Source organism: Dendrobium catenatum, unplaced genomic scaffold (assembly GCF_001605985.2).
Source record: "Dendrobium catenatum unplaced genomic scaffold, ASM160598v2 fragScaff_scaffold_974, whole genome shotgun sequence".
Taxonomy (NCBI): Eukaryota; Viridiplantae; Streptophyta; class Magnoliopsida; order Asparagales; family Orchidaceae; genus Dendrobium; species Dendrobium catenatum.
In genome coordinates, this window is record NW_021319436.1 from 11,431 (window position 1) to 36,321 (window position 24,891).

The 24,891-nt window shown below is 36.0% G+C and overlaps 1 protein-coding gene and 1 long non-coding RNA gene across 2 annotated transcripts; one reads left to right on the forward strand and one right to left on the reverse strand.

Annotated features, from left to right (window-relative positions):
• The first annotated feature begins 19,534 nt into the window (after positions 1–19,534).
• LOC114580341 lies at positions 19,535–24,445 on the forward strand. The gene is made up of 2 exons (XR_003701712.1): positions 19,535–20,031; positions 24,151–24,445. It is a non-coding gene; the product is annotated as an uncharacterized LOC114580341 (long non-coding RNA).
• Positions 20,330–24,099, reverse strand: LOC110113962 (amino acid transporter AVT1H). The gene is made up of 3 exons (XM_028697570.1): positions 22,963–24,099; positions 21,860–22,467; positions 20,330–21,054 (listed from the first exon to the last, which is right to left on the reverse strand). The coding sequence occupies exons 1-3, from the start codon at positions 23,207–23,209 to the stop codon at positions 20,515–20,517; spliced, it is 1,395 nt and encodes a 464-aa protein (XP_028553403.1). The 5' UTR covers positions 23,210–24,099; the 3' UTR covers positions 20,330–20,514.
• Positions 24,446–24,891: the final 446 nt, after the last annotated feature.

Genomic DNA, 24,891 nt, shown 5'->3' on the forward strand with positions numbered 1-24,891 from the left:
ATTTTCATCTGGTATGAACAAATCATTTTTCAATAAATAGGCGGTCTTTTCAACTCAATTATCACTCTCTAAACATCACTTTCAAATCCTTTCTTACTCTAGATCATTTTCAAATGGCCAGTTCAAGCAAGCGTCAAAATGTCTTAGCCAAGAAACCACATAAGAATTCATCCAAAAAATTTTTGTCCAAAGTAAATGAGGATTCTTTTCCTAGGTTTGCTTCAGCCAAAATAAAAAAATCACCCCTTCCTGGATCCTAATCCAAGAAGATATTACCTTTCAAGTAATGAATTTATTTGCTTCAACTCAGTTTCGTTTTATCCTTACCCTCATCCACCTCTATAATAAAGAAACCTTTCACTACTTTCTAGCCAATATATCCTTCAACTCTGATCACTCTGTGATTCTCTTCTATGTCTTCAAACAAAAAGTTGAAATCACCAAGCATGACTTAGGAGCATTTCTAAATTTAAAGACTGAGGGAGATAGAGACCATACCTTAATCACCAATGATCAGTATAAATGGTATGAAATCAATAGGGTGATTAGAGGAAATGGTTTAAATGAGCATGTGGCTAAGGTAACCGGTCTTGTCCGAATTGCACGCATCATCTAGCACATTCTTAGAACTTCAACCATTCTAAAAGCTTGTGATATAGTCAATATTACCCCCCTTCTCTCTATGGTGACCTTTCTAATCATGTCAAATGAGCCTATAGATGAAGCCCAACTTTTCCTTGACTATCTTTATGGGCTTTCTGAAAGTGGCCATGCAAAACAGAAAAGAAAAAGGAATATTGCCGTAGGACACTTAGTTTCCTTTGTTCTGGAGAAGAAATACAACTTGGTTCATCCAGATCAAGAATATGAAGAACCGCTCTACTACAATGATGGATCATTTAGAGCGATCTTCAAGAAGGAATCAGGTAAAGCACATGTCATAAGTGATAAGGAGGAAGAGCTAGAAGGTGCACCTGTTGCCGTTAATGAACCAAATTATCAATATTTGATTCAAAGATTTGATCAGTTAAAGACTCATTTTGATCAACGCTTTGATCAAATTGAGACTCATTTACAGCAGCAAGCTGCTCAATATCAACATGACATGGGCTATATGAGAGAGCAAATGAATGATATTAGTACCAATGTACTTATGATGAGTACATACTTTAACCTCTTTGGTGGTGCTCCTCCTCCTCCAGATCAGGAACCATCTAAGTGATAGATGCACTTGATGTTATGTGTTTATGTTGTTATTGTTTTTACTTTATGTGTTAGTTATCATTTGTTTTTAGTAGTTTGATATATTTCTCTTTTATTTCACAAGTTTTATTTTGTATTGATATCCTGATGTATCATTGTAATATCTTCAAAGTGATATCAATATTAGTTCTTGTGTTTTGATTTGAACTTATTTTTGAAATGTTTATAAGTCTTTATGAAAATCATCAAATTTTTTAATCTTAATTGTGCTATAACCTGAATTGTAAGTTAAAATTAAATTCATTAGAAAATCTAATTATTCTAAGTTTAAGTTTTGGTTATAACTTGAAATTATTAGAATTTTCAATTACATGTCTCTCTTTTAGACTTCCTTATTGTTAATATTATTATTGCAATTGCGATGATTTCTTATTTTATATTTCACTTTTCAATCATTATTTAGCACTTAGAAAGATTTAAAATTTTAGATTATTATTTTTAAAAATAATAAAATTACACTTGAAAATTGTATAAAAGTAAAAAAAATTAAAAGAAATGCGCAAAGGTTCGTAATGTCAAAAAGAGGCACAAAATAAGCCCAAAATAAAAATGATGCACAAAAATGTACCACAAATAAGAAAAAGATGCACAAAGCGCCACATGTGGTAGTTATTTCTTTTCAAACTCTTTTAATCTTTTAATTCAAATTGATCTTATGTTCATTTATAATTGATATTGAAATTTGAAATATACAATTTTTTATTCATCCTTAGTGCAATGATTTTCTATATCTTAGTGTCTAAATTGACTCATATCTTTGATAAATTCTTTTTATTATCTATGTTATATCATTTCTTAAATTGTATGAATTTCTCTGATTTGTCTAATGTTTTAATTTTATTTGCATATATTATTTCAATCACTTACAAGGTTAAATTATCAAATGATTTTCATATTTCTACCTACATTTCAAGTATTTTTCTTCTTCACTTTTTGATGTTGTTAAAAAGGGGGAGAACTTGTTTGTTGTTTCTTGAAATTGTTTGTTGTGTCTTGTGTATTTGTGTCAAGTATATTTTTTTGTATTTTTTATTTATTTTATCGTATATTTTTGTATGTGTGTTTGATTGTTTTTGTTTTGTCTTTTGTGTTGTTTAAAATTTTTTTTTAAAAAACAAAAATTTTTTAATTCAATTGCCTCCTTATTTTCATGGGTTTATCAATTCAGGGGGAGTTAAGGAGATTCTTAGAATTTAAAATCCTACAAACAATAATTATTTTGACATCATCAAAAAGGAGGAGATTGTTAAGAGAGTTGCTATTTGCATGTTTTACATTCTTACAACTTGTATAGTTTTGATGATTCCAAATATAATTGTTTTATGTGTAGTTATCTCCTAACACTTTTTGGAAAATTTGTTTTTGCTCTTGTGTGTACTAACATTTCAGGAAAATCAAACTCCAAATTACTGAAGACTTCAAATCAAATTTAACATGAGATATCTTGTATTTTGTAGCTTGTAATTTTTGTATGAATCAAGTTTGAGAGGTAGTGATTATAATTTAGTGAATAAACACACACACACACATGAGGAGATCTTAAAAATTTTGTACTGATCGTACGGGACAAATACAATTCATACAGGACGATCAGGTCAATTATCTCCTTATAAGAACAATGGAACGAATAGGTTTTGGAGAAAATTTTTCTAAGTACTGATCATCCAGGACGAAATTATTGTCATCCCAGGACGAGTTAGGCTCTATAAAAATTTCGTTCAGACAAAATCTATAATCTTGCCAGGATGACTTGGGCTCTATAAAAATTTTGTCCAGACGAAATCCAAATTGTCCCTAGACGAAAACTTCTCTGTAAATTTTTTTTTTGAGATGAAATTCATAATCGTGCTAGGACGAGTTGCCCTTCATAAAAATTTCATCCAGACGAAGTCCTGTTCGTCCCAGGATGATGGGAACCGACTTAAGTAAGTTGGTTACATCCTGTGGTAATTTAGGAACCGACCTATGAAATGACTGTTCATCCGGACGAACCTAGTTCGTACGGGATGATGATCGTGTACGAGCATAGTTCATACCAATATTCATTAGGATTGTTTCTGACACTTTAAGTAAATCGTCCAGGATGATCCACGATCGTACGGGACGATCCATTTTGTGTCGACTTGAATATTTGCTGTTTTAGGATGGTTTTTCTTATCTCTCCTACATAAGGTCCAATTTTTACTGCCACCCTATCTCTTTTTACTCATTGATCTTCGTGCCTATTGAAAGAAGAGTCAAGGAGAGAGTGTGATAGTGCATTCAAAGGAGGATTCCTACCACTGGAGCGTGAAGGCTTCACTTGGAGTTTAAAGATAAGAATCTCTACTTGTGATTTAGAATTACTTCACTCTTTTCTTTCTTCCTTCTAGAGTTCTTGTGAGAAGATTTGTCAAGGAGATCTGATTCTCTACCGACACTTGGAAAGTGTGAAAAGCCGCGGGTTCTCTGCCCACACTAGGAGAGTATTAAAGGATGAAGGATTCTTTGCCCACACTAGGAGAGTGTGAAAGGACGGACGGTTCTCTGCCCACACTAAGAGAGTGTGAAAGGATGAAGGGTTCTCTACCCACACTAGGAGAGTGTGAAAGGATGAATGGTTCTCTGCCAACACTGGGGATAGTGTAAAAGGATGATGGTTCTCTGCTGCACCGGGTAGTGGTGAAAAGAGTTTTTGTAAAGGCTTCTCCGCCTTGCTGTGGGTGCAAAAGGAGAGTCACTAGTGGCATTAGTGCAATACTCGGAGGGTGCCTCCGGGGAGTGGATGTAGGTCTGGTTTTGACCGAACCACTATAAATCTGGTGTCTTTATTTTTTTGCTACTTTTTATTTTTGTGATTTACTGTTTAAAACTGTGGTTGAAAAATTATTTCTACAAAAAATCACTAAAATTTAATTTCGGTTTAAAATACTCAAAAGAGGGATTAATTTTTAAAATACCAATTCCCCCCCCCCCCCCACTTGGTTAGCCGTGGAACATAAACTTAGGCTTAACAACCTAATTCATAGTGAACGAGTTTCAATAAGGATCTTTTTCAATAGCTCACTAACATCTTGTTCTAGGTCTTTACTATGTCATTTTCTCTAGGGTTGTATAAGAATAAATATCAATTTTATATTGATCGATGAACTTATAAATGTTATCACTTTTAAATGTTGTGTCGTTATGTGAAATTATACAGCATGACAAACCAAATGAGTAAATAGAATTATGGGTGATGAAGTTGATCATATGTTTAGATGTGACTTCTTTAAATGGAGCTGCTTTTTCCACCTTTATGGCATGTACGTGATATTAAATTATAGTAGTATCATTAGCCACCTAGCAAGGTGACCTATCAACATTGGTACTTTCATCATAATTTTAGTGGATCAATATTTGATATCACTATAATTTTATGAGTTAGCATATTGTGGCAAAGTTTCTAAAGTGCAAAAATTAATTCCATATAATGTTTCTCAATTGGAGAATATTAAAATTATACTCCAATCAACCTCCGAGAAATATAGTAGAGTGCATTCTCCATGCCTTCTTTATTTTGCTAGGCCAATAACACTTTGAGGTACTCTTCTAGTGTTACTATGTAACAGATAAAAGGCTTCACTGGAATTAGCACTACAAGAATGGGTGGGTTAAAGAAGTATCTCTTGATACTAATAAAAGCTTCCTGACATTTTGTATTCCATTTGAAGTAGACATCTTTCTTCACTAACATTGAAAATTGTTGGTACCTACCTGACATATTTGATAAGAATCACTGAATGACAGCTAGTTATCCTTGTAATGAGCGAAGTTGATAGAGGTTCTTAGGAGGCGACATCTTCGTAATCACTATAATTTTATTGGGGTGATCATGAATCCTCAGTGAAGAATGATGCATCCAAGAAATTTCCTCGAGAATACCCCCAAAGTATATTTAAGAGGGTTTTTCTTCATATCATACTTCTTAACCCTTTCAATTATAGTCCTCAGCTTACTTAAATGGTCTTTTATGTACATACTCTTGATGATGAGGTCATCTAGATAACGCTTGATCTTTTGATAAATTAACTCATTAAAAATGTCTGTCATCACCCGCTAATAGGTGGTGTTAGCATTTCTTAGGCTAAAATTCATGATCGTGTTGTGAAATATATTAATGGGTGTTCAGAATAGTGCATATTTTTCATCTTTAGTTGTCATTTTGATCTGATTATTGCTCAACGATCCCTCCATAAATGAGAATATATTATAGTTGAATGTGTTATCTACTAAGAGTTCTAATACTTGTAGAAAAAAATTATCTTTTGGATATGCTTTATTAAGGTCCCTAAAGTTGATGCAGATATAGATCTGACCATTCTTCCTCTTGATAGGGGCAATATTGGTAATCTAGTTGGCATATTTTTCTTCACGCATGAAGCCGACATCTATAAGCTTCTTTATCTCTAAAATCACATGTTCTTCAATCTCTAATCTCATTCTCCTTGGAACATGCTTGATGGGTGTTGCATCCAATTTAATAGTTAATCTATGAACTACTATATCAATGGATAAGCAGGCTTCTCAATTTTTTTCTAGGAAAAGCAATCCCTGAATTTATAGAGAAGCTCTTTTAGTTTCTCCAGTTACACTTTAAATAAAAGGGTACTATTGAAGTTTAGGCGAGGATCTTCCGTAGTCATCAAGTTGACTGCTTTTAGCTTATCTATAGTAGCTTTAGATCCACGATCTTCAAGCTCTTCTGGTGCAAGTTTTGCTTCTATGGGATGATCATCATATGTTTCAACTTCGTAGATATCCTCATTACTACTATCATCAGACTCAACTTTGGCACATATAATTGCTTGGAAATATCCTTTCGGTGGTATTTTTTGCACAACAAATCCAAGTCCTCTTCTTATAAGAACATCTTACCTCATAACGAATAAGGATTTATTCGGTACTAAATCCTCAGGTGGAGATGAGATTATCATTTGGTAGAACTAATTTTAGCTCACTTCTATAACATTCTTCAAATATTTTTGGGATAATACCAAGGTATTATCTCTTCAAAATTAATGAGCTTGATAAGCTAGTCATAGATTTCATCTTCATGTTCTCTAACTTTATAGAGCAAATTATTGGTCCAATCCCCTTACTTAGAGGAAGTATGTAAAGTGTTTTTAGCTTTCCAATATTATGCACCTCTCCAGAGATGATTTCTTTAAAATGTCATGTGGGAAGATGCATGATCATGAATATACTATCTAAGATAGATAGGCTACATATCCTTCTCAAGAATAAACATTTCACCTTACTCGTGTAGGTAGACTCGTAGTCATAATCAAATTATGAATATTTCTCTTTCTTATTCCCTTTGACCATTGATTGGCATATCTTCTTAGATTTTGTAGGGGCGACATCATCTTCATCTGTGTCACTCCATTGGTGAGGATCAACTTTTCTTAGTTTAGGAGTGGTCACTACTTTGGAAAGAGTATGTGTTGCATTCTTTCTTCCCACTTACTTTCTCTTACCTTCATGTTTGGGCTACATTATAATCTTTGACTTTAATTCTTATAATCAAGAGAGCTTTAAGACTTCAGCTATTTTGTAATAAAATACTTGGCATCTTTGCAGGTTTTTACTTCGTGGATTTTAAAGAACTAGATGTTGCAAGAGATCATGAACTCTTCTCCATCTCTGAGGTACATCATGTATTTATTCAAGGTTTATGGGATAATATCATATTCATGCAACTACAGGTGACCCAAAAGCACCTTGAATTAGGTGCCTACATCAATCACATGGAATTTAGCTTATATGTGAAGTTCTTCAAATACAAGGCAGAGCATAAATGATCCCATAATATTCTACCTCTTCTCATTGAAGCTTTGCACTATCAGCTTATCTTTCTCGAGGTGCTCCACATCAAGGCATGATAATCTAAATGTTTTTAAGCTTATAAGATTTATGGAGGATCCAAGATCAATCAAGATTCTACTAATTGTATTGTTGTCGCTATATACAGTAAGGTATAGTGCAGTTACGATTTATCATTTTGAGCATCATGTCATCTTCAACGAAGGTGATGATTGGTTCATTACAGGCTTATAAAACCTCTATCATGTTACACTTAGCAAAATATGACTCATATCTTTCAAAATATTTGAGAGCCTGAATTAAAGTCTCTCAAATATTTTTATACATAATAAGAGTGTTATATATGCTAAGTTATGCCAATGTTTTTCTTAAATGAGATAAGATATTATAATCTATAACTTAGTTGAAATGTCCTTTCTCTTGGGGTCCTTAGGGATAATACCTTATTCGATAAATATTTCTTTCCCTCTATCTTTAATAGGGACCCATTTCTTTAGCGAATGTGGCAACACCTTATCTTTTCTTAACTACACTTGTGCTATCTCATCTAGCTCAAACTCTATTAATGGACCATCTTCCTTAGAGCCAACCATCATATTGTCCATAGACTCATTTTTGGGTTCAAAGCGACCTTCCTATCTTACATGTTCCATCTATGATGTTATATAAAAACCAGAATCATCTTTATTTATGAAGTACATATCTTCTTTCGAACTATAGTCCATTGATGACATCACCAAATAAGCTTCAAAAGCTACTTCTTTATCATATTTTTATTTTATCAAACTCTCTAGTGTCATCAAAATGACCAATTAGTTTTCCACAAGAAGTGGATCCACATCAGCTTCTTTTGCTTTAGCCACATTAAGATCTGATATAAAGTCAATGAGATAGATGAATGCCTAATGGTCTAATAATATTCATACAAACTATCAATAAGCTTCTAAGTTGCCATCTTCTTCTCCATGTACTTCTTCAATTTGGTTTTTTATTTGGAATACTTCACCTTTTCAAACTTCAGAAGCCAACTTGATTAGGATGCTATTTGGAGATAGATGCTCGTGCCATAGACAACCCCTTCAAATTTAGCACCAGCTCGATAGAGGATTTCTAATTCACACCTAGAACTCCTTTTGCTTGTTTCAATATCTTTATAATCTTCTTGGAGACCATAATCTCCCACTGCTACTCTTGGGTTGTCTTCTTTTCATTTCTTCTTTATCCAACTAGGGGTGTAAAAGAGTATGTAACCACCTGAGTTGATTCTTTTCGGGATAAGCCAACACATTATTTTATAATGTGAGCTATCCCTTATGATACTTTCTTTCTAGCAAGTTTTTGAAGATGTATCATTCTTCAATAGGATAACTAATTACCTAATGGTATGAGAAATAATTTTGGTCACCAGTATGTTTTGACTCCTCAGGCTGCTTGCACTTCGGCAATTCTAGGCCTGCTTTTAGCACTTATCAGAATAACATGGCAACATTCTTCCTCTTAAATGAATATTCTTTATTCATTTTATCCATAAGATATGGGAACAATCAATCACCAGTTCTTGTTGTCTATCTCAGGCACTCTCCTCCACCCTAAAAAGTTTGTGGCTTGTCTTTTCCCCGGAGTATCAACTTTAGTTGGGGATTATGATTGTAGGCCTATTTTTTCTTATCTTCATTATATCGACTGCTTTCCTTTGTCTACATTGGAAGCCACCTATTTTCCTTCATTTGGCCTAAGAGAGGACATGGAGTAGGTTTCACCCTTTCTAGCATTCAAGGTTTTCGTCGTCTTGGGCTTATCAAAGTGGCCTTCTTATTTAAATAAGTTAAATTTTTTAAACTTTGTCACTCTATCTAATAGGCCATGAGTTATTGTGATAGTAGCCATGAATAAGAATAATTGCATCTTATCATTGATGTTTCCCATTAACAATTATATGGTATTCTCTTCTTCCAACTTCCACTCATATTTCATACCTAAACTATGCGAGTGAGTTTTGTATTTGGTCTCACTGACTCATCCTTCATCCGCCTATTTAAGGCAAGGTCAGAGATTGTTATCTTTTTTTCCATGCTGGTAAACCTCTTCGTGAACATGGATTCTAACTTTATGAAGTTCTTAACATAGTCATTTGGTAATTCAGCATACCATTCGAAAGCAGCTACCGTTAACTGCTAATAAATTGTCACAAGAGTAAGGCATCATTACCTCCTATTCCTGTAGGTGTCTTTGAATTGAACCAAGTATTGTCTAGGGTTGTTATTACCATTAAAGATATTAAAGTTTTGGATAGAGTACCCTTTCAGGTACAACACGTGGTTATATTCCACATGATTTAGGCGACCCTTGCCTATGAATTTTTTTGCCTAATCAATGGTTATAATAGCATTAATATTTTTTATGATTATTCCTCGATCCTACTATGCAGCCATCACATACTCAAAGGTACTTGCTATGATCTATACGGTAGGTTGGCAATTGAATTTATGAATTTTAGAAACACCATTAGGGGTGCCTCGCACTCTTGAGACTTAAGGTTCATTGAGATTTGTAGGATCAGTTAGAGAAGTGGGTGCAGGGCCTGTGGCAATAGTTCTTTACATTATCTACATCATCGCCACCTATTGGATTATTATCTCAATCATCTTCTCATTCAACTAAGAGATTTATCTATCTATCTTTAGCCTTCATTTTTCATCTCATCTATATTAATATATCTTTGAGCATGACATTTTCAGCATCAAAGGGATTTCTCTCAACCTCTTATTCTTCTTCTTCTAAGGAGTGCCCACATCTGTTAGTTATGGACCTAATCTAATACTTGCATCTGTGTATTTTCTTAGGCGGCATCTTCAAATCAATGCCATCTTCACCATCATCATAATAATACTCATTGGTGAAATTGACATGCCTTACCATGTAGACCACTTCAACGTCTTTGGTTTCTTATACTTCTTCTTTGGCTTCAGATCTCTGAGCGGAGGCACCATTGGATTTTTGGCTCTTGATTTGGTTGGATGATTTGTTTATCTCACAGGCTATGACTAAAGTTGAGGTCCTCCTTAATTGGCATTGAAGAGTGACAGGATCCCTTAAATGATTATCCAGTGTGTTAACCATCAAGGTAATTATCATCGTGGTCTTCTTTGGAACCCACTTTTAACAATTTTTGTCAACAAGGGTGATCACTAGGAAGCTATACCATATATCCTTCCTATGTTTATTCATATTCCTCTTTTTTTTCTTTTTTGAAAGGCATTGGCCTTTAGATCTACTTTCCCTTCCACTAGGACCTTTTGGAGGAGGATCCCTAAACATGTAGTTCAGTTGTCACACCCCGATGCTCATCATGTGGAAATTTTATTCTTTCTTAATTCTTTGCTATCATAATAAGGTCATGCCTTCCAGGTGCATGTAAACTGGTCGGTAGAGTAGTGGTATTGGTGGGTTCCGTATAAATTCTTCCTCCAAATACAATTAGCCTGGTAATTGGGGCTTCATACAGTGATAGCCTTACAAAGATAAAAATCCTCCTTTGAGGATTTTTAGTAGTAGGTCACTATACTGGAAGATGTGCCCCACATGTAATGGTTTCAAAAGAATGGGGCCTTCTAGCAGACCCTTCAGAATTAATATCATACATAGGGATGGCAGTACCCCTCGCAGTAGCTAAAGGGAATTATAGTCCACCAAATTGGATAATGGCTCCAGTTTTCCTAGTACTGATAATCGCATTTGCTAACTAGATGTTGGCACCACATCTCAGATGGATGGTGAAAGAAGTGTTCTACAGATCAATCTGCACAAATGAATGATAAGAGTTAGTAATCAACATTTGATACATCACCCTACATTTTTAAAACATAGAGACTACATTGAATAGAATAATATAATCAGCAATTACAAGCTTAATAAATTATTAGTGAATTTATTGAATAATTATTTTTGAATATTTATTAAATGGTCATTTTAAAGAGTTTAGAAATTTACCCCATATTATTTCACTACTATAAATTTTAGATGACTAGCCAAAGACGGAAAGAGAAATTATTCCTCGTAGAGTTGCTAAAAATCTATGGGCTCCAAAAATTCATGCTCGGCCTCCCCTCTTTTAGGGGTGCTTCAATGAATTACATTTTGTGATAAATTTTAGAAGGCATATTTGGTTTGAAATAAGACAGTCCCCAAAGATTTCACCCTTTTTTTGTGAGGATTTTATGATCTGAGTTCTTTTTTCTTATAGGCACAATCCCATATAGTTAATTACCCCTCCTAGTCATGAGAGAGAACTTTTGATTAAGGTTACTAATCAATCATATATATAGTATATATTTTGTATATAGTAGTAGCATATATTTTGATTTTTTGATATATGATAATTAAAATTGAAAATTTTACATCTTACACTTAATACAGATGGTGGGGCGGGGGGGTGATGTTGAGCAACCCGATCAAGATCTTATTATTTTTGTCATCCCAGGTGATCTTGGTTCCTGGTCTAATTAGTCAGAGGAGGTATTTGACCCAACCTGATATAAGGATCCTTATTGAAAGTCATGGGTTACTTCTTCTAAGGGTACCTTATAGACCTGGGGTGAATATTTTTATAAAAAGGAACAAATTTGAATCCACCTTAGCTAACATTGGGCTTTGTGTTCTATCAATTTTATCCTATTGATTCATATCTCAAGGATTTAATGTCAATGAGGAGCATACGGGCTCTGACTATGATCAAAATTTAATGGTGCCAATTAATGGTGAACCACCCAATTCAGAGGGCCCCGATCAAAATTATTTAGCTATAATGCCATTTGGCATAAAAATTATTATTTAGAGGACATATCTCACATCCTTGCTGGTAAGAGAAAGAGACTATTTGAGAATGAATCCTTGTAATACTCTCCACTAGTCATTATTGCTATTTATGAGCTCAAGTGATATTTGAATTTATCCATCTCAGTAAACTATTTTGGAGGGAGGATGGATGTTTCTTTGAGTGTTTGATAGGTTATTTTAATTTTGAATATTTTATATTTTAATATTTTTGGAATTTTGAAATTTGATTGGCATTTGGGTAGTGTTTCAAATATTTGAAATAACCCATCCGATTGAAATCTACATTTAGCACAACCATCATCAGGGTGGTCTTTAGCTCATTTCAATTGTTAATTAAACCTTGTCAACTCTATCTACTTATTGATAAAGGATTGAATTCTTCATTGGATTTATACCTTTATTAGTGAATTTTCATAATTCATAGGACTTGAAGGAATAATATGAACTTATAGAATAAATATCTTGGTCGACATTGAGACTGTATATTTGTTTAATAGTTCGAGTCGTGTTGACTCCTACATATTCACAAAGAAGGATCATGCTTAAGCTTAAGTTTATTATTTAACCTGTTTAGCATCCCTAGACATCATGTGTGTACCCATAAAATACATATTAGGGCCCATGCAGATGTATATTCTTATATGTATACATGTTAATAAACTTGCATGTGTACTTTCATACATGTGTGTATACATGTTATAGTGCATGTGTATGGGTATTTAAATATGTTTAATGCTGGTGAGTTGTACAGGTTGCCATTTGAATATGTGTGACACTTTATTTGAGAGCGTATAGATGTCTTCTATCAGCTTGTATGAGTATTACAGATTAAATGGCATAGCATAGTAGCTCATATATGGCTTCTATCTACTTATGTGAGTGTTGTAGATCTAGTGGCATAACACAACAGCTCATAGACACCTTTTGATGCTTGTGCAAGTGTTGCAAATCTAGTAATTGGGCATTATAGTTGGAAATTACTTGTTGCTTTGTACATGTATGTTGTCATACACTAACAAATCTCCTGCTATGGCATGTTGATAATTGTACTTTTCATAGTTCTCTTGTATTTTACTTGTGGAAAACACGTTGGATGCATAACATGTTTTCTACAAAAGCTCATAAGAGCTTGTATCCGCCGCATATTATTCATCTCCGCTGGTAATGGATTGATATATTTATCTGTCATTGAGTTGTTATCAATTTCAAGGGCATTATAATATTATATGCTTGTTGCTGATCATCGACTATTTATGTTATCTGGCATACAACAAATCTTTTGTCATCACCAGCAGGTGTTTGCATTCATCTCTTGTTATGTTATGTTTTTTTAATTTATCATATATCGTCTATCAAACTCTTCTTCTTGTAGGAGACTCGTTCATTTGCTATATGTTTTACTAATGTTGGTTGTCATTGCCTCTAATCAATTAATGCATTTATTCATGAGATTGTTAACATTGATTGCAAGGCATCATCAAGTTCACCACATATCCTACATGCTCGTTGCATATTATACCATTATTATTATTTGTTGGTGCTTTTACTCATTGTAGATCTTCATTCCTTAGTCATAGATAGAACATTACATGCATATTCATGTACACATGGGACTTATCATGCCTACAACAAATCTACTTCCACCCCTTGTAGGAAGATCAATGTGTTCGTTTGCAAGTTGATGTTGACTACTGAGATGTGATTACACATGCTACATATCTCCCATTCTCCATTCATGAATATATAGTTACATCCATTCTAGTCTTATTGGATGTGTTTGAAGGGTAGACGTTAGTGTTGATTGCAAGTTGTTTGGCCTCAATTGTAGGGATGTAGTTATACATTTTTTACCTCATTTTCACACTAACATGAGCATATTGTTGTGCTTATTGCAATCGTCTAATCCTTTCTGCAAGAATGAATGAAAAGACTGTTGCATGTCATCTACCACTAATCATAGGTTAAATGCTTGCTAAAGACTTCACATATTTTTTTGCTTACAATGAAAGTGCACATTCTTTTTTTATTATCACTACTTTTGAAATTTAACACACTTATTTATATGTTGTAAGTACATTATGCATTCATCACACATCCATTTGCATATCACAGTAGTTTCAAATCACCTAATTGCATGAATGAGATGAACATTGTGAATCAGTCGCTATCATTTATATACAAGTTTTGTTATGCATTGAAAGCATCATAACTTATCATGAAACCAGATTGTGTCTTTATAACTTTCATGTTACTTGTGAGCAGGTTGGGTTTGTAAATTCATTGTCCACCACGAGTCATTATTTGTAGTTGTTCAATGATGCCTATTTGGGAGTTCTAGCTTTATTACTTTGCGCTTGAGCTCTTATTGTGATCATGTGTTTGTTAATTTAAAGTCATGTTCCTTATTATTTTGTTCAATTTACTTTCCTTGCATCATATCCAAAGTCCTATGTACTTGTTCAATTCAAGTATAGTCCCCTGTTGTTTTATTTAGGTTCAAGCCCTTGGTATTCAATTTAAATTCAAGTCGAGATTCTAATTAATCATTCAAGTCAAGTTCCACGTTGTTCATTTGAGTTCAGGTCCAATATAGTGTTGTTCATGTCCCATGCATTTATTCATTTTCTGTTCGTTGTCAATTCAGATTTTGGCAATCACCCAGTGTCTCCCTCATTTAGGGGAAATTCGAAAGACGGGTCTTCCACTCCATACTTTGAGAGCGCTTCAGATAGGTGTCAGGCGACATCTTGGTCGTATTTCTTCAATCTATATCATGCTATGAGAACACTTATGGGTTATCAGGGTACCTATTTGAAAGTGCACAATTTTCTTTCCTAGGCATGCTACGAGAACGCTTAAGGATACTTAATTTTGTCATCTTCGTGCTATAAGAACACTTTGAGGACTACCTGTATCTTCGTAAGCATCGCAATAAGTTCCCTCCCACCAAGCTATGAAAGGGGTAGTGTGGTCCATCATTGCATTACAAATATAGAGAGTGAGATTTAAGTTGGGAAATTATACCTGCGTGGAAAGTGACGGTGGACGGAGAAATTATGCATGAAACACAAAAATTTCCACTATCTTTTCTTCCTATTTATTTTTTCCTCATGTTCTTATTTTTTTATTACCCCTCTCTCTCTCTTCTTTTGATTTTCTACCTTTTTGTATATATATATAATTAATACTTAATACATAAAAGATCCGTAGAAAATGCGTAGAAGTTATGTAAAAGTTACGTAGAAAATACACTGAAACTATTCAGAAAATACGCATATTATATGCAAAATTTAGGCACAAATTATGTAGGAATCAATTTTGAATAAGAAATCACTATAATTTTCATGTTATGAATGTTTAGGTTTTTTAGGATTTAGTGTGTTTATTTATTTATTGTTTTTAAGATACATAGTATTTATGTTAAAAGTTTAGGGTTTAATTTTTAGCAAATATGTAGTGAATATCTAAAACATATACTGGGACATAACTATCAACAAATAATTATGCAATTATAAAACATTAATACACTAAAGAGTCAAGAGCACTAAATCTAAAATAGTAATTTGTTAAGTAAGCAAAAAAAAAAATTATGATGTACGCAATAAAAATGCAGTACATAAGTAGAAAAAAATGCAATAATTACTGAGTAAAATCGCAATTAACACTAAAGTTACTAATCTTTTATTTGCATGTGAAGTCATTTGAGCATGGAATCATAAAATGCCGGATGTTGCTGGGAAAAGCAAATGCAAGAACTTTGGAGAACTGCGAATGCCAGATGTTGAAAATCGAATAGGCGCTCGAAATCTGATAATTTTCGAGCCATTTTCACCTTTTTACCATTGGGCTGACAAGACTGGTTAAAATAAGGGCTATCCATGGCAACAAATTAGATTGGCAACTTACACATAGGCAATCCACGTATAATAATTTCATTGACATCCGGATGAAGAGGTAAATCTTAACTCCACACTGAATAACTTCTCCTACGTGAGATAGAGTGGTGAGGAAGAGATCATTCAAGTATTTTTTTTGTTTCTAGAGGTATTTTGGGAACCTCTTATTAATGTTGTCATTGACAAGAACTGCTCCACTAATAGCAGTTTATCCATAGAACGTTCTGCACAGGCAACTACCACCGCCTGTGCTACTCTTCTTTATACAGTTTAGGGATAGTTCAGTAATTTTATACCATGTCTATTTTGGCAATTTATACAAACACCGTAACCATATTCATTTCAAGTAATATGATGAACACTCGAAGTCTTCCCAAGCTTCCGTCTTCTTCATTGCTAGTGCTTGAGTTCTCTTCTTTGCAGGTGATGCTTGAGCTGTTTCTTCATGGTATCAGAGCCATCAGCTTAACAGCATCATCCTGATGGGCGATTCATCCGTCTCAGCACCATCCACCCCTCAAGACACACCGCAAGCATCTTCTCCACCACCGGTCTCCAACCCAAACATCTCCATTCCTACTGCCCTTAAATTTCTAGTGTCCAATATAAAAAATGTTATACCCATTCAGCTTCTTCCGGACAACTACACCACTTGTCGTTCAGTCATTTACAAAGTTTTTGCTGCTAAGAGCTTTGCCGGCTATCTCGACGGAACTCTTCTCTGCCCTCTGAAACATCTATTATCTCCCTCAAGATAGCTAATGCTCAATCCCCAGTTCTCGACCTGGACACTGGTTGACCAAAACCTCTCGGTTTCCTTATTCTCTACCATTTCTCCTTCTATACTACCGTATATCCTGAACCTTGATACCTACAATGCTATTTGGCAAACGCTTGAATGCCGGTTCTTCTCCATGAACTGATCTAGAGTGATCCAACTCAAGAATGAGTTGCACTTGGTCACTATGCATAACAAGACCATGTATAATTACCTAGCCTCTATCAAATCTCTGGTTGGCAATATTTCTGCCGCTGGTGGCTCCGTCGACTCCGAAGATGTTATATTCTACATTTTAAATGGCCTATCACCCAGTTACCAGTCATTTAAGACGGCCATTTGGACAAAACTTTCTCTGATCTACCTAGATGACTTTTACGCCTTGCTATCCATCGAAGAGGTCAATCAAGCTACTGATGCTATCAAGTATCCGGCACTCCATTCTGGCAGCTCACAGCCAGACACTCAACTTGCTCTTGTCTCCAGTCGTGGCCGTGGCCGAGGTCGTGCCGCATACAATCGGGGACGTGGTCCCTACCTTCAGTCCAACAGCTTCACTACCACAGCTCGACCACCTCGTCTCTCTGTTGACTGCCAAATTTGTGGAAATAGGGGTCACTCGGCTCTGCATTGCTGGCATAGGGGAAACTTCAACTACGTACCACAGCAGTCCTTAACCAATGTAGCTCTTGTCGCCGATTTTGATACCTCTCCATGGTATCTAGACAGTGGAGCCAGCGCCCATTTAACACCCAATTTGCAGTCTATTCACAATGCATCTCCTTACTCCGGCAATGATCAAGTGCAGGTTGGAAATGGAAACTCCCTTCTTATAGTTCACTCCGGAAATGGTCTTCTTCCAACCCCTACCCGTAAGCTACAACTTACCCTCCTCCTTCATGTTCCTCATCTTAATTACTCACAAACTCTTATCTATCTCCAAACTCATTCAAGATAACAATTGCTCCGTCCTATTTAACAAGTTTGGTTTCTCTGTTAAGGATCTGAGGACCAATCAAGTTCTTCTCCAAGGCCCCTGTCATAAGGGCTTATATCCTCTGCTCCCTGTCGATCGCAAATTTGCTCTTATTGCTCCCTCAGGCTCGTCCGTAGCTCCTTCCTCTGCACTCCTGTGGCACAGACGTCTCGGCCATCCGAACTTTAGAACGTTGTCGCTGCTATCCAAAAACCTATCTTCTTTTTCTGTTTCTAATGTATCTTGTAGTTCATGTGTTGTAGCTAAAATCCACCTCTACCTTTCTCTAGCTCTAACAATGTATCCAAGTTTCCATTACAATTAATACATGTCGATGTTTGGGGACCTTCCCCTATACTCTCTCTTGATGGTTTCCGTTATTATCTTATTCTTGTTGACGATTTCTCACGTTACACTTGGATTTTCCCTTTATAACATAAATCTGATGTCTCTGAAAAAATAATAAGCTTTAAACTTTTAATTGAGAAACATCTCAACTACGTCATTCGACTACGAACAGACGGCGGTGGTGAATTCCTTAACAACACTCTTCATTCTTACCTTTCCGCTCACGGTATTCTTCATCAATACACATGCCCTCATACTCCCCAACAAAATGGCATCGCCGAAAGAAAACATCGCCATCTCATTGATACCGTCCGTACTCTTCTCGCCGAAGCTCAGTTACCACCAATATTTTGGCTCGATGCTCTTCTTACTGCACTTTACTTAATCAATCACCTACCTTCTACTACTACCTCTTACATTTCTCCATATCAACGTCTCTATAAAACACCACCCTCCTACGATCATCTCCTCCCTTTGGGCTGTCAATGCTATCCTTGGCTTCGACCTTATGCACCTCACAAACTAGCTGCTTGTTCTATTCCCTCTATCTTTCTCGGCTATGCCACAACTCAAAATGGCTACAAATGCCTCAATCCTCTTACTGGCAAACTCATCATTTCTCGCAATGTTAGTTTCACTAAATTTATGTTTCCATATTCTTCCGACTTCCCGTCTACTACAACCACCAATTCCCAATCAGAAATTTCCCTAGTCTCCACTGTTCTCCCCATTCCTGCTCCACCATCCACAACTAATGTCCAAAATTCCACAACAAGTCCTCCAAGTATCTCTCCTCACAATTCCAATTCTCTCACACATCTCACTCCCAATTCTTCCTCTAGTTCCTCTGAACCTCCGCCTCCACCACGCCATTCTACAGTTACTCGCTCCCATACAGGTTCTCTCAAGCCTCGCATTCTATTGAACCTCAATCACACAATACAAACTACTCCTGCCTGCTTTACTACATCAAATAAAATCAAAGCATGGCGAACCGCCATGTCAGATGAATTTCGGGCACTTCAAGCTCAAGGGACTTGGTCACTCGTACCCCCTCCAACCAATCAACAAGTAATTGGCTGCAAATGGATTTACAAGCTCAAAACACTCTCCGACGGCACGATTGCTCGTCACAAAGCACGTCTGGTTGCCCAAGATTTCTTAAAGCATCTTTTTCGCTATCTTCATGGCACCATTGATCATGGCCTCTTTCTTCCCAAAACCGATTTATATCTTTCAGCTTACTCTGACTCGGATTGGGCCGGCGACACTCTTGATCGAAAATCAACTACCGGTTTCTGTGCTTTACTTGGCAATGCTCTCATTAATTGGTCAGTTAAAAAGCAAACTATCGTTTCCTGGTCTTCTACTGAAGCCGAATACCAGTCTCTTGCAGCAACTGCCACTGATCTAATATGGATTAGAAGACTATGCCATGACTTCTCCATTCCCTTAGCTACTACTCCGGTGTATTGCGACAACATTTTCGCAATATCTATAGTGTGCAATCCGATCTTCCATGCCCGTACGAAGCACATCGAGATTGATCATCACTTCATTAAAGATTGCATTCAGGCTCAGAGCATCGCCGTCCATCATGTTTCAACGGCCGATCAACTTGCCGGTATATTCACCAAGTCCTTACCAGCTCAACAACTGCATCTACTACGTGACAAGCTGATGATCATCCCGCCCATCAGCTTGCTGGATGGTGACAAGAACTGCTCCACTAATAGCAGTTTATCCAAAGAACGTTCTGCACAGGCAACTACCGCCGCCTGTGCTACTCTGCTTTATACAGTTTAGGGATAGTTCAGTAATTTTATACCGTGTCTATTTTGGTTATTTATACAAATACTGTAACCATCTTCATTTCAAGTAATATGATGAACACTCGAAGTCTTGCCAAGCTTCCGTCTTCTTCATTGCCTGTGCTTGAGTTCTCTTCTTTGCAGGTGATGCTTGAGCTGTTTCTTCAGTCATCGTATAAGTTGAGAGGGAGGAAGGATCACACTAGGGCACGAGTCTGGGCTGTTGCGAGTTGCGAATCGAGAGAGGATGACGGATGATTGGGTTGCTAGGTTGAATGGGTGAGTCAGGTGATGGCGTAGAAAATTTTCGAACCTCTTATATTTTTTTATTTGATTTTTTTTATCTGCTGTGGAGGTCAACAGGTATATTTATATCGATGAACTTAAAAAATCTTTGCTGATATATCATTTCTCTTGCTACAGCGGTAGCATCCTGATTTTATTATGATTTGCGTAAATATTGTGGTGGTTCACGGAAGGCAACATTTGTTTGAGCTTTCATCGCACAGATTCCATCAAAAGTTTGTAATCCATAAAACTTGGTATTACTGGCTATATATTTCATGCACAACTAGCGTTTGAGAAATTGCCTCTACGAACTTTTTCCAAGTACTAAAGGATAATAGCTTTGATACATTATCAAAAACATGAAGCATTGTCCCCCATTGATCCGCGCATTTATTTCAACCAAAATCCTTGGCATTGCTCTTCTCTTCTTCAACCTTGATATGCAGCAGAAGGAGGAAAATTTCTGAAGCAGCTTCAGCGAGAGTGAGCCCTTTGAATGCTCTCAATTAGCGACCTAGACGACGAAACAGTCCCCGTTATACCAAAAACTCCACCAACGACGATAATCATCACATTAAGCACCTTCGCTGCAATTCCCACCCGACGCCAGCAAATCTTGAGGTAGAAGACGCAGGGGAATACTAAACAGATGAAGCTGCTAACAAGAGAGCCCGTGAGGCCGAGGACGTGCTCGAAGTAGGGCAAGGAGAGCGCCAACACTAGGATCAGTAATAGCAGAGTTGAGCCTATGGCGCCACGCACCAGAGTCTTGGTTCGGGAGCTCATCGACGGCGGCAGGCTATGTTCTAGCTGGACGGCGAAAGGGGCAAACTCGAGAGCGTATTTGGTCATGGGAGTTAGTATGGTGGCCCAAAGCGCGATCTTGGTGGCAATATGGTGGGGCGGCATGCTTAGGGTGATCTGGGAGCTGACTGAGGGTCCGAAGAGCTTGGCGCCTAGGAAGGAGAGGGCGCTGTAGAGGGCTGTGACTAGGGCAAAGCTTGTGATTGAAACCTGCGAGAAGGAACAGTTAATTCAATGGTGAGCAAATAGTAACTGGAATTTGAAAAAAAAAAACAGTTTTTTTTTTCTTTTTTAAGGCGATGCTTCTTTTTTTAAGAGGATTTATTATTTATCGTACACCTAAAATTTAATATTTGTATAAAATAAAATTCCTTCATAAAAAATTTGTGCCGGATCTAAGGGCTTCAATCACTATCCTATCCTCCTGTTTCCCGAGAGCTTTCTCCATCATTATTTCTCGTCATGTGGAGGTTGAAGATGAGGAAGTTAAAAGGGGTCTCGTTGAGTGTGAACAAGCGGCTTGTGATTGAGAAATTATAGACGTAGCTTGTAGTCTGTACACAGTCTGCGTATAATTTTTACGCACCTGTGTATATATATGTTGCGTATAAATTGTACACAGTGAATAAACGATATGACCTGTTTTGATTGTTGTTCGGACGTTTTCTGGACTCCGCACACAATAATTTTATCCTGACAATGATATCAGATATTCTGATAATTTTTTTTTTCCATTTTTAATAAAAAAAAACTATGCTTAAAGCTTTAAATTCATGACAATGTAACCATGTCCTGGATGGGTTCTACCTATTATCTTCTCCAATAAAAGAATACCTCTGCTATGTTCCATTCCTTTACGCCTTACTAAATATGATCAAATTCTTGCCCTAACGTTAGAAAGACATCACTACCTATTTATTAAAATATTAAAATAAATTTAATGAATAGTTGGTAGAAGCACATCTGCAGTGTTAATTCTTCAAAATCAGCAGGAAGGAATATATGGCATAGTTACCTTTGTGAACTTGGAAGGGTCCTTCATAGCCTTGTATAGGTTTGGGAAAACAATATGACCTGCATAGCTGAAAAGGTATAAGCCAGAGATCTCAGGTATCTTACTTAGATGAAGAACTGGAATACTCTTGTTTGCTTTCACTCCACCAAATACTGCAATTGATCCCACTGTGGAGAAAATGAGGAGAGACATGATGATTCCTCCGAAAGAGAGGAAAGAAATGGAGGAGAGGTCCCGTAACCAAATACTTGGGAGAGCAACAATCACAGCTATCACAGTGAGGATCTGAGTTGTTGAGAGATGAAGCCAAGGAAGTTCAATGCGAGTACCAGCAAAAACAAGCGACAAGTTATCGCTTAGTGAGATCGTGTAGGAGACAAGAGCAAAGAAGATCTCTAGGTAGATGAATGTGGAAGCTATGATCCTTCCTCTTCTCCCAAATGCTTGCTCTCCTATGTCTTGGTAGTTTTTGGAAGTGGAATCCTCTTGCAGGCATTTTCCTAGGAGATATGATGTGTAAGCACATGCCATGCCAAGCCCCACGAGTATGAATGCAGAGCTCCAACCTCCTTTCTCTAAAGCGTAAGGAGTTGATAGTTGTCCTAGACCTGAAAGATAGATGCAATTTCACAAATATTTCCTTATTTTTAGATTGAAAGTTGATGCACTAAATTTATTAGTTTACTGAGATCTCTTGTGTGACATTTTTAAACAGCCATGTTAATGTTTATATATATGGGCTTAAAATCCATCAGGATAAAGACGTGCAAGTGTATTAGATCTAGTCCCACATTAGTAGTAGAAAAATAGGCGGGAATAGAAATATTAGCTGTTGAAATTTATTGAAAAAAATTTGTGTTGAAAATGTGTTTTATTACTGGCTTATCAAGCTTATTTGATTGGGCTCATGTGACTTACACAACCTAATAAGTGATAACAGAGCAAAAGTTTGCCAGGTCTCATGTGATTGTGCAGAGTTTACGGCTGAGGGTGAAATTCGTTAATATATAGATGGATAATAGTAAAATGAGTGAATGATGTACAAAGCAAGAATGGAACAACATGTTTAGCTGACATAATAAGTAGAAATAAGGATAACTTACCAATAAGCATTCCAACCATGTTGATGACTGAATGAACAAATGAACTATTTTCACTTTTATGATAATCGCTCTCCAAAACCACTCCCTTATTTTTTTCCCGACATTTTCCCTTTTTGTTAATTTCCACACAAGTTTCACAGTTGGAAACTCGAGCAGCAAACTGTGCACCATGAACAGTCTGAGTTGCCATCTGGTTCAAGTGGCCAAGCTCAAGACATGTACTGCATTTATTTACCAACTCCCCCATTGCTGAAATTTCTTCTGCAATGGATACTTTTGCTTCCAAACTTCTTGGTGAAAATGAGAAAAGTTTGTGAATTTATAAGCTACCGAAATGGTAAAGAGGAAGACTTGCATGTCGAGATTCTGTTCGAGTTGCTAGTTACAGATGCGGGAAGCTTTTTGTGGTTATTTCTGTTGGGAAATGGAAAGGGAATGAGCTTCAGATTCACTAGAGAAACTTGGCGAGGTGAGGTCACACTCCACTTTGTTACTACATGAATGCAAATTATTTTTTGTTGGATTGGATTAAGGTATAGTTGCTGCTTTTTCTTATTCAATTTTTATGGCCATAAGTTATAGTTTTTGAATCATGGTATTTTTCATCTAAATCTAGTCCTTCATGAAAAACATTTCTTCTAGAAGAAATTTTTATCGGATTCCAAGCACCCATTTAGTTTATGAGCCATTGAGAAATGCGAGAAGCTTTTTCCATTTAATTTTTCTTAGCATGTTGCTTGGAAGTAAGCAAATTGAGAGAGGTCCAAACTTGTATTTATCCTAAAAGGAAAAATAGTTGAGTCCAGAAAACATTTGCTGCCACATTCAAATTTAATTGTGGTGTTGGATTAAAGTAAATATACTCATTTCCTTCTAATTTCTGTAGAAAAATAAAAACATTCTCAGCATGCATATTCTGAGCTAAAGATATTTGCTAATGTGCTTGTCTTTCTTCAATCAATCTTATTCTGTATGAAAAATTATGCTAAACTAACAACTTTATATATTTTTGAAATTATTCGCAAAACCTTTATATGTGGCAGCATTATGTCCATGACCTCAACACAAGTCTGATGAGAAACATTTATTGAATTGATGAATCATAGTGCCGTTTGTTCTCCAATAACTAAGCCACCTTACTTATTCCTATTCTTTTTCATTTTCTTTCTGCTACTTGAATGAATTTAGAAGCAAAGCAGCAGCTGCCATCGATTAGTTGACAGGATCTTGTGCCATGCAGGGGATTGATGAAAAGAAAGCTTCACAAATTATAAGTCAATGTACGATTCCTATGCTATAATGGGTTTTAAGTATTGCCGAATCAGGCATATAATCTTTTGTTTGCTTGATTCATTGCATTTTAGGTTTCATCTTAGGCCTCTCTTGATTCTGCTGAACTTTCAAAAAGCTTTTTAGGGTCTGTTTGGGACATCTTTTTAATTACTTCATTTTTCAGACCCTATCAATATTTTGTTATTGCTTTCTCATTGCTTTCAAAAATCTTGATTAAGATTTGTCAATTTGGCAGGATCTTGATTAAGATTTGTCAATTTGCTATTACTTTCTCGTTGCATTTAAAAAATCTTTTTATTGGAAAGTTATTTTCCTCACTACAACTTTACAATCACATGTACAAAAAGCTACAACCACTGCAAACAGATCATTAAATTATACGAGAAATATGCGTGTTCCAAAAATTCTCATTTTGGACTCATCTCCTCTATTATAATTTCAAGCGCTTATGTACTCGCATATTCCTTTTCTATAACGTCATGGTTATATGAAACCATTTGGGGAATAAATTATATTCTTATTAGATATTATGAATATTTACTTTGTATAGCACAATAAATGAAGAATTTCAACTTGACAAACGTTGTTCTTAAGTAGTGGTGGGTTATCAGACGGCACAAAGGAGATTCTCCACCT

Bases quoted from the DNA above. Each gene is read 5' to 3' on its own strand.
- LOC110113962 (XM_028697570.1), bottom strand. From the start codon at position 23,209: ATGGGGGAGTTGGTAAATAAATGCAGTACATGTCTTGAGCTTGGCCAC. The intron at 22,468-22,962 runs GTAAGTTATCCT...TCTATCTTTCAG, and splicing joins CATGGTTGGAATGCTTATTG to GTCTAGGACAACTATCAACT. The intron at 21,055-21,859 runs GTAACTATGCCA...TCCTTCTCGCAG, and splicing joins ACCCTTCCAAGTTCACAAAG to GTTTCAATCACAAGCTTTGC.